This window comes from Nestor notabilis, unplaced genomic scaffold, assembly GCF_000696875.1.
Source record: "Nestor notabilis isolate BGI_N333 unplaced genomic scaffold, ASM69687v1 scaffold4071, whole genome shotgun sequence".
Taxonomy (NCBI): Eukaryota; Metazoa; Chordata; class Aves; order Psittaciformes; family Psittacidae; genus Nestor; species Nestor notabilis.
The window spans coordinates 35,839-46,592 of record NW_009915019.1 but is presented as its reverse complement, the minus strand read 5'-3'; the positions used below and the strand labels follow the sequence as shown (position 1 = coordinate 46,592).

The following is a 10,754-nucleotide window of genomic DNA, read 5'->3' as shown; positions in this document are numbered from 1 at the left end:
GTTCACCAGGCTGCACAACAGGTAATACCTCTGGGGTGAGACACCACGCAGGGACCTCTGTGTCACCAGGACCCCACATCCCACACGACATCTGAAACTGTGCCAGATAGCTGCTTAGGAAAATCCATGCTTTTGATTAGAGAGCCCTGGAGATCACTGCGAGAGCAGTTTTCACCATCTCTCTTCCTTTCTTAGACTGATGGCAAAAGAACCTCTCAAGATATTTAAAGTTTAGAAAGAATCTTCACCGTCCCAGTTGTCTTTCATATATCTGAAGATTTGATGGATGCTTTTCATTGCCATTTAAAAGCAGTCCTCCTCTGTAAAGACTTTTTTAGAGGCAGAGTGTTTGGAATTCTTTTTTAATGCCACAAATAAATGTACTGAGTGCATGTGGCTTCATAGAAAGGTGAGATGACAGAGAGCCATGCAAGTGTTCCTATTTATCTGAACTTTGCCTTTTGCAGTCCTTGTTTCCTAAGAAACCAGGCACATGTGGTGCTGCTTCATGTGGCCAGTGAGCCTGACTCTCTTGACTTTTCCCTCTAGCAAGTCTTTCTTTGGTTGCTCAGTTTCAGCAAAGAAAACCCCAACTTGACTGAGGACAACTGTGTCCCTCCCAGACGGACACTGCAACCTCCTTTCTGAAGGAAAGGCTGCAGCATGATCTCACCCTTATTAGTCAGCGGAGAACCAGCCCTGAGACATGTGTGCAGAGGAAACCCAGCTCCATTGTTTCCACTGCTCATGGAGCAAGGACTTTATTTATTCATTTTAATTTGACCTTTAAAAATAAATATGTCCTTTGGGATTCCTAAGCGGTGGGGGGTGGGGGGGTGGTAATGATTTGGTTTGGTTTTCCTTCTCTTTTAAAAAGAAAACCTAAATGTCAAGGTAAGGTTGATAACTTTCAAGGTTAAAAATTGTTTAAGGCTGTAATAAGCAATTTCTTCTGCTGTTTCCAAGCAATCCCTAACTCAAGTTTCTGATGCTTGTTTCAGGTGCAAGCTGTGCAGCATGTATATCCATCCCAGGTCCAGTATGTGGAAGGAGGAGAAGTTGTTTATACCAATGGAACCATGTAAGAGTCCCTTATTGGCAGTAGCAGAGCCCTGTTCCCCTCACAGCTGGGTTGAGCCCTTTAGTCCTCCCAGGCTCATTCCATCCCAGCACTGCTGGCACTTTAAGAGGAGGAAGAGGAGGAGCAGTTGTTTCTCATGCCATGTTACATGCACAGAGGTAGTTTCAGCCAGACTCCAGCCTTGGAAGAGATGTTCTCATGGAGGGACTATTCTCCAGGGTGTCCTGCCACATTAAAGTGTCAGGTATTTTCCTGTGCCCAGCCCATTGTGTGGTGATATGGGGTGGCTTTAGGAACCAGAGCAGAACTGCTTTTTGTTCCCTCTTCCTCCTGCTGCCCTCAGGGATGCTCTCAGCCTTCCTCACTGAAGTTACTTACAATGGCTGCAGAGCTACTCCTGGGCTCTGCTCTCACTGTGGCCATGGGCCTTTGCTCCAGGGCAGTCAGAGCACTGATCACCATTGTCAGGACTGATTCCTACAGTCCGGGTTTCAAATTCAACGGAGCAAATCCAACCTTTTTCCAAAGGTGTTTCTGATTTCAGAACCCGTTGTCCATGACACTAGGTCTTGGAGCTCTTCTCCACCTCCTGACCCTGTTGTTCCTTTGACAGACGAGCTGCCTACTCCTACAACACAGAAGCTCAGATTTACGCCCCCAGCAGCGCAGCGTCCTACTTCGAACCACAGGGAGGTGGAGCTCAGGTGACTACAGCGGCATCCTCCTCTCCTACAGCCATTCCCTCTCACAACATGGTGGGCATCACCATGGACATTGGGGGAAGTCAGATCCTCTCCGGCTCGGGAGCCTATCTCATTCATGGGGGGATGGAAAACACTAGACATTCTCTGTCACATACTTCACGCTCCTCTCCAGCAACGGTATGTAGCCCTGCAGATATTGCAGCTCAGGGGCCAGGAATTATTCCAAGGGAAGTGAAAAGCCTTCAGAAAATAAAACTTCCACTTGTTAGTTAGCACTGTGTATATGCCTGTATAATGTGCCATGCAAATGCAAGGGGGAGAATAGACACTGGTGTACTACAGGTCTTCTTCAAGGGGAGTTTGCAGTGTCCCTCTTGGTGGTGGGCAGAGGCTTGGCAAACTCTCAGTGGATCACTGAAATGATGCAGTGTGGAGGTAAGAATAAATTCTTGGGGGTTCTGGGTTTCCCCCTTCTCCCCCTCCAAGCAAAATGTTTTGGCTTTCCAATTCACAAGAATTGTCTATATTAACATTTTCTAATAAGATCCAAATGTGGGGCTTGGCTTACCCAAAATAAAGAAATGGATGTTTTTAATTATGAAGAGACCTGAAAAATCCATTATTAACACAGTGAATAACTAGCACGAAAAGGGTGTCAAGCTGATCATGCCAAATGCCCAGTGATCAAAAAGTCTTTATATGTATCTCCTACACCATTGTGTATTCTGTCCGTGCCATGTTGCAGAAAATGTATTTTAGGGGTAATCCTGATCAAACAGAAATGTTTTAAAGCTCTCATTTGCTTTAATCATGTCAGTTGAGGTGCCAGGATGCTGGAAGCACATCTGTACAGCTGTGTGGGACGCAGGGGGATGCAACTAGTAACCCAAACCAGCCTTTCTGCAGCTAGAACTTACCAGGGCTTTTATCTGGGCATCTGCCAGAAAGGGCTGGAGCTAATTCGTGGGCCACTGCTCACGTTCCCTTCCCAAGTTCTGTGTGTTTCTACACGTGTATGCAATCAGAATCACAAATGGAGGTGTAATTTAGTGTGTGTGGCCAGGTTTTAACATGTGAACAGCACCACCCAGGGAGAAAAGCAGGAGCTGTTTGCTATTGAGCACTCCTGAATATCTGGTTGTGCTTCCTCCTCCCACTGAGTTTAAGAATATGCACTTCATGGGGTTTGAATCTTTGTGCCTTGAAAGGTTGTCTTTGATCCTGGAGTACGTGTGCTCTGCCTTAGGGAGAAGTAGGAGTAAAGTCCTTAGCTTTGGGTGGAAGAGAAAATGACAGCTCTGGATTAGCTGGGGGTCATTTCTTGTGTGGGAATTGTGTCTGTGTGTATTTTAACTGATCAGAGTTGAAAACTAGCACTGGATTTACTGCTCAAGTGAGTTGAAAGGAAGTAGCTGCTGATCTTGTCACCTATGTGGGGCTGCCTCTTGCAGAGCTGCACACCACCACTCATGGGTTTGGGGGTTTTGGGGTTTGGGGTTTTGTCTTTTCTTCTTTATTCATTTTTCATTTCCATGGTGATGGGCACAATGTAAAAAGCCCAAGTAGAATGAATCAGTAGAAATGTCCCATGAACAGCTGTAGTTTGGAGCTATCACACCAGATAAAGCTGTTCAGCAAAAAAACAAGCATTCAGGAAGTGACCTTTATGAAAATGCATCTGAAATAAACCCACTGTGCTGCAGGTGAGGATGGACTTCTGAAGGAATTGTAACACAGAATGGCTTTGGATCTTGTGGAGGGGCTCAAGAAGCTGAAATAGTGGATGGAAGCCAATATGAGGATGTGTCTGTGTGAGGCTTTCAGTTCTTTCAGCACAGACCTGAGTGGGAATAGAGCAGAGCCATGACCACTGCTTTGAATTTCACATCTTAAGGGGGGAGAAATAGTGGAAGGCTTAAGGAGAACAATGACTACATCAAAACAATGGGCAGGAACACGTCTTGCTTAAACAGAGGATAGGAAAGGCTGGTGTTAAAGAGGATGGAGAGGCTGCAGTCCTGGAAACTTGTACTTCGGGCAGGATTAAGAGCTTTGTGGAGAGAAAGCAAATGTACTTGGCTCCTGCAGCTGCAGCCAAGGAAGCTGTAGTGTTTGCATGTGGCCTGGGGGGTGTAGTGCAAAGGGGATGGGTGTCAAAGTGGGCAGCAATGTGAGGGCTTGGCTATGTTAGCTATGTCTCAGCAGCTGCAAGGAATGGGGAAGCAAGAGGGCTTCCATATCTGCTGGAATAATGATGTCCCGTTCCATCCACTGGGCTGAAACAGCACATGAATCAGTCCCATTCAGGCCTTGCCAATAGAGCACTGTTAATCTTCATTGAAATTAGGCTTTACCATCCTTCAGACCTCCCATAAGTGGGTCCTCGAAGCTCCCCACCTTTGTGCTGGGCTGTTTAAGAGCTTTTAGTCTTTCCCCTGTAATATTGCTTCTTACTGAAATGCCAAAAGGACAGGCAGCATCACTGTGCTTTTGTAAGAGGTGTTGCTCAACTGGCACCACACTGAACAGAGGAAGGAAATGGTGTTTCCCTCTAACACTGACTCATTTCCTGAAGGCTGCATCAGCAATCAGTCCTTGGTTCCTCATGGCACACTGTGGTGTGATGGACAGCTTTCTCAAAAACCAACTGACACATAGTCTTAGACTGACCTTTGCTTAAATTCAGTGGAAACTACTTGAGAAGTGCTATAATGGTGGCTCTTGTGGATGGAAACCAAGGAATCTGTGCTGGAGGTGCTTGGACAGAGCATCACATTTGGAGATGGATATGGCACAGACTGTGTCTTTGGTTATTAAATGGGGTTTTGTTTGAATGTTTGGTTGTTCTTCAGAAGTTAGATGTGATTTGTTCTGTTCTCCCACCTTTCTGACAGAGCTTGGGTTTGTAAATGGTGGGTTTTATCTCAACCTTCACCTTCACCGTGCTATAAGTTAGGGCAAAGGGGGTGCAGGACCTGGCGACTATGTGAAGGAGGCAATTAACAGCTCATTGTGGAGATGCTTTGTGCATGTGCCTACAGAGGAATGCATGTTAGAAGAGGACAGATGCTAGAGATAGCTGCTGACCGCAAGCTTTATTGGCTGATGTGTTGCCTTGTCCTGCCTGCACTAACAGGTCACAGATAACAGGGGTCTGAGAACATTTACGCAGGAGCAGACAGTCTCTTCTTGGTTTTTTTATTGGTTTGAGGGTTTTGCTTTCCTTCCTCACCTGCAAAAAGCTTGTACTCAGCAGCACTAGAGCTCTGGGACCAGCAGCCATCAGCTAGAGATTGCCAGAGATTGCCAAGGGAGCCCCACCAGCAGGAAAGAGAAGACAAGAAGGGTCCAGGACAGGCTCTGGGCCCAAGGCAGCAGCCAAGGCTGGGCTGAGTGTTGAACAGAAGCCAGGCAAAGGGAACAAGGAGACGCGGGGACTCTTCAGGGGCCAGAGTGCCCCACCAGGTCTCTGCTTGGTGAAGCTCTGGGGTAATGGACACGAGCACAAGCAGCATCAAGATGCTCCAGCCAGTCTGCATGGGAAGAAGTTCACTTAACTGAAACCTGTCTTCTTCCTTCAGAGTCCCATTGCCGTTCTCTTCTGCAGCAAAGAGCTTTGATACATCCCATTCTATGTGTTGACACTCCTTGTGCCCCTGGCCTAGTTAGTTGCCATTAGTTTTTGTCAGAATATTAAGAAGCAATAATAACTGAAGTCATTGCTTCCAGTTTGCCTTGGAAGGGCTGGGTGAAATACACCTTCTCCATAACACATCCCCTGTGACCTGCTGCAGCATTATCTGTCTGGTGGGGTTTTGGTCTAGGCATGAAGGGGAAAGGAGAAGGAAAACTGCTGCTCTTTTATAAGTGGGCTATAGTGGAAGACTAGACCCCCCAGGTCTGCTCCTTGACCCTCATAGGGGTCCTTGCCGTGTTGCTGGTTGCATGCCATACAGGAATGTCTCTGCAGCTTCATCCCATAAAGACTGTGCTTCATCTGTTTGCCTCTTTTTCACAAGCCTGTTGATATAAAGCATTAATCATTCAAATATTAATAAAGAAATAATAATCCTGGCTGTTGCTAACTATTTGATTTCCTTTCTTTTTCTTTTTTTCCCTGTGTTTTTTTTTTTCCCTGTGCACATTTTCTTTAGCTTGAAATGGCGATTGAAAACCTACAAAAAAATGAAGGGATTACATCACACAAAAGCAGTTTGCTCAACAGCCATGTAAGTTACAATCAGAATTTACAACCTTTTCCCTGCTTTGGTAGGAGCATTATTTATAGCCCTTTGGTATATTCAATAGCACGAGCCACTCAGAGCAGCCTGTGATTCAGCTTTGCTGCCCTAAGCAGCCCATTCCCAAGAACCTGCCCGAAGTGCTGTGATGTTCATGTTTGTTGGTGAGATGCTCTGGATTCTGGTAACTGCCTCTACCCTGTGTTTGTTGATTACATCTGCCTGGCAATGGAAATTGCTAGCAATTAAATAAACACATTTAAGGAAGTTCTTTTTTTTTCACTGGAATTGAAAGATGGCTGGAAAATGATTTGTAATTCTACAGCAATAACTCAGTGGGGATCAGGAGAGATACCCCTTAGATAGCTCCTACCAAAAGCGTACTCCTTGAATGCCTTTACTGCCTCTTTCTGTGCCTCAGGAAGACCATTACTGTTACAATGCTATGCTAAATCCATTTGCTAGACCTCTCTCTTCTCACTATGCCAACAATTTCCCTGCTTTGTGTGAAGTTCCCACTATTCTACTGGCCCTTCTGCATCTTGGTTTATGGCTCCCATGCAGTAATGCTTGACAGTGAGCACATGCTTGTGAGATTTGAAGGGTCTAATTCAAGTCCTGTTGAAGTCATTGGGCTTGCCTTGACTTCATTGTGTTTTGGATTAGGCTCAAGCATGTTCTGCGCTGAGAAATCACAGTGTACAAAGTGATACTTCTTTATTCTAACAGATTTCTTGTTGCTTTGCATTTGGGGGCGTAGCTGTTGTCATTCTTAGGTCCTGCAAAATAAAAAAATCCTTGCCCTTTTCACCCTGAGAAAATAAAGGGAACATTAAACTTAATGGTCTGGTTCTCTTAAGCTGATGTTGAGCTGCAAGCCAGGACTCCTGTCAGCAGATTTGGCTAAGGATAATGCTGCTCTGCAGAGCTTTTCTTGTTCACCCCAGTGCAGAGCAGGACACAGTGGGTCATGGTGTGTTATTGAAGGAGGTTTGAAAAGGAGCAGGAACAGGACAGAGGAAAGCAAGTGAAGCTAGAAAAGAGATGTCATCTGACCACTGGCTGTACAGGATGGTGTTGGGGCCTTATCCAGCCTCTGATCAGATCTTCCCCACCCTTGTCTTGCAGGGTAGAATTATAGAACCTAATGTGTCTCTTCTTAGGTCATGGGTCATAGTTTGGCAAAAGGCTTAAGGTCTTTTGGAGATTCCAAAGCAAATAAACTGCTTCCTGAGCATGTGTGTACACATCAGCTCTCTGGTCCTCCCTGCTGAAGATGTTGGTCCAGGCACGAGCAGAGTACTGCCCTGGGCAGCTCCAGGGCTGGGGTGGGCAATTCCCTCTGCCAAGGCACAGAGCCTGAGCCAAGGAAACTTGTGGGGCCCTCGCTGCCCTGTGACCCTCCAGTGTCTTACTCTTGTCTTCCTGGATCATGGAGTGATGTCTGAGGACATGTGGGAATAACAAAGAGGTGATGGTATGAGCAGTGTCAGTAGGAAATGCAGCGCGTTGCAGAACTGGATCAGGCAATCTCTTTCCAGAGCTGGAGGAAGGTCAGTGCTGGCTGGTGTCCAGGGAGGTTGCACAGCCTCTGCCTGGAGAGGTTCTCAGGACTCAACTGAATGAGCCATTTGACTGGACTGAGGGATGTGACCTCCCTTGGAAATGAGCCCTGATTTGAGTTGGAGGGTGGACTGGAATCATGGAATCATCCTCAAATGGTTTGGGTGGGAAGGGACCTTTAAAGACCATCAACCCCCCTGCCCTGGGCAGGGACACATTCTACTAGAGCAGGTTGCACCAAGCCCCGTCCAACCTGGCCTTGAACACTGCCAGGGATGGAGCATTCAAGTTCCAACTGCAGTGTCTGGGATGGGCTGATCAGCCTGCAGCTCTTTGCACGTGTTCCCTGGCACATGCTGTGTCTCAAGGGTTTCTGCTTTCTACGGTGGTTCGATTTCCATCTCTTTATGTCAAAAAAAACCAAGATAAAACCCAGGCAGAGCATTACCTATCCCAAACACTTGTGTGGCCAACACACAATATTGTCAGGACCACACATGAGAACCAGAAAGTGATTTGCCAAAGCTGAAAGCAAAATATGAGCTTGACAAAAGCTACTAGGTGAAGTAGTCGTGAGATGATGCTAAGTACACTGTTGGTTGTGACTGAATTGCTCTTAGTCTTAAGGTTACAGTGTTTTTCATTCAGTGTCCATAGAATCATAGAATCATAGAAGGGTTTGGGTTGGAAAGGACCTTAAGACCATCCAGTTCCAACCCTCTGCCATAGGCAGGGATGCCTCACACTAGACCATGTCACCCAAGGCTCTGTCCAACTTGGCCTTGAACACTGCCAGGGATGGAGCATCCACAACTTCCTTGGGTAGCCTCCAGCGCCTCAGCACCCTCACAGCGAGGAACTTCTTCCTTATATCTAACCTGAACTTCCCCTGTTTCAATTTGAACCCATCGCCCCTTGTCCTGTCATTCCAGTCCCTGATGAAGAATCCCTCTCCAGCATCCTAGTAGGCCCCATCCTTGTAGTGTTCTGTCCCTTGTTTTAAATTTCACAGTTTGCAAATGTGTACATGGGATCCTGGTTTATTTTGTTGCTGTCAGCAGATGCTTCGTGCCAGGAATCTTTGTTTCAAGCACAAGAAGGAAAATGAAAGGTATCTCAGTCAAGAGGAATTTTCTTTTTACATAATGCTATTTAACCAAAGTGATTGTGAAATAGAGCCACACTTGATGGCTTAATTTAGCTTCAAAAACTCTCGGAGGGGTTATTTAAGTGCACTTGAAATACCAAATTTGGAAGCCTAAGCTAATGTTAATACCCCAGTGACACATGATGGTTCTAATGAAATCATGTCGATCTATTAGTATTGCTGAAAGGGCTCTGCTCACAAGTGGGCTCCAGAGTCGCTGGGTCAGAGGATTATTTCTTTGCCAATTATGAACTTGGAGATGATGCAAAGAAATGTGGGAAAATGACTGTAATTCTTGTACTCAAGTGCCTAAAGCTCAGCACAGAAGGAAGCTGTTGGATGCTATCACCTACCTGAGACCCTGCATCTCCTCTATAGCCATAGCACTCATAAGAGGAGGGGAAAAAGGTATTTTTTCCTCATTTCCTCTAAAAGAAAATCCCTCAAACCACCAAAATAAACCCCCATCAAACCACTGGACTTCTGAATGGCTTTTAGGTAGTGCTGATGGAGTTTCTCACCTGAGGACAAGATCTTACCCCCAAATGGTGTTTAAGTGGAAAAGGAGAATCTAGGGTTGGAAAGGACCTTAAGATCATCTAGATCCAACTCAGAATACTGTTAAAGGGAATAATTGTCCCTTGGCTGGAGGAGGAATGTAATGGCCTGATGAAAGGTGAATCTCCTGCGTGGAGAATGGCAGGTGATGCTGGGAGCTTGTGCTCATGTATGTGGGTTGCTCAGGGCTTAACTATGGAAGGGAGCAGAGCTGACAGGCACCTGGTCCAGGAAAGAGACTTTTCAAGAAAATATAGGTTTTGATGGAACTTTAATTGCAGAAGATTGGTGGGAAACCACTTCTCCCATCACTGAGCTCAGGGTGCTCTGCAGCACGCAGTGGCCCAGGGTCAGAGAAGCATAGAATCCCAGACTGGTTTGGTTGAAGGGACCTTAAAGCTCATCCAGTTCCAACCCCTGGCCACAGGCAGGGACACCTTCCACTAGAGCAGGTTGCTCCAAGTCCCATCCAACCCGGCCTTAGACACTTCCAAGCTCCCTCCTAAGGAGCTGGTCTGAGCCAGGACTTAGGAACTTGCTCCTTTTAGTCTCAGATAAAAACACCTTAAATATGAACCACAAATGTTTGTCTTCATTGGTTTCTTTTTCATGGAAGTACCCATAAGAAAACTTGTCCAAACCTGGACCTTCAGAAAAAAAAGGGGTTTTGTTTTCCCAGATAGCCCCATATACCACTTCTTTCATTCCTTAGGAGCCATCCTTGAATCAAAGAAAGACAAGTTGTTTGCTAAGGAGGTTAATTTTATTTTTAAATCAAACCAAACAGTCAATAGAAATAAAGTTAGAGCAGAAATGAACTGGAAATGTTCCCCTGTAGAGCCTGCAACAAACACAGCAGCACATGGCTGCATAGTGATTTTATTGGAACCTGCTCATAGTATGCACAGCAATGAAAGTGTAGAATATCTTGTCATTGTCACAACTGAGTGGAATTCAAGAAGAAGGGATACAAATGGAAAAGAATCTTTAATGTTCTCATTTCAGGTGCCTGCTCTGTTATTGCTAATGCAGAAAGAGCAAAAGTCATGTTTTTGTGAATTATTTATATTCTGACAGATTTCTTTTTTAAGCTTTTCTGTGTGTTTCGTAAGAGATTTCTAATTCAATAGTGGGAGTTCATATAGTGAAACTGTAATGTTTAAAGGAATATAAAGAGACACTTGCAGCAAGAGAAAGCTGTAAGCTGAAGGGAATATTCTAGAAATATCTGGGGTTAAACTAAAAAAGTCCAGGATCAAATTTAAATGAGAGGTTTTTACCTGTGTCTGAATTTCCCATCGTAACATGCAAATTTTCTATCTTTTTTTAAGGTTTGGAATTAGGAGAGGTTAGAAAGTAAATACGTGATCCACATTCAGTGTGTTCCGTAGGATAAATCATGGAATCACAGAATGGTTTGGGTTGGAAAGGACCTTAAGACCATCCAGTTCCAACCCCCT

General features: G+C 45.4%; 1 protein-coding gene across 1 annotated transcript in view; it reads left to right on the top strand.

Annotated features, from left to right (window-relative positions):
* The window catches only part of RFX2 (regulatory factor X, 2 (influences HLA class II expression)), a 28,281-nt gene that overhangs the window by 2,530 nt on the left and 14,997 nt on the right, over positions 1-10,754 (top strand). Inside the window, exons 2-4 of the mRNA XM_010023917.1 lie at positions 1,002-1,081; positions 1,695-1,962; positions 5,940-6,014. Of these exons, the coding sequence (XP_010022219.1) occupies positions 1,002-1,081; positions 1,695-1,962; positions 5,940-6,014 (423 nt within the window). The remainder of the gene's footprint in view (positions 1-1,001; positions 1,082-1,694; positions 1,963-5,939; positions 6,015-10,754) is intronic.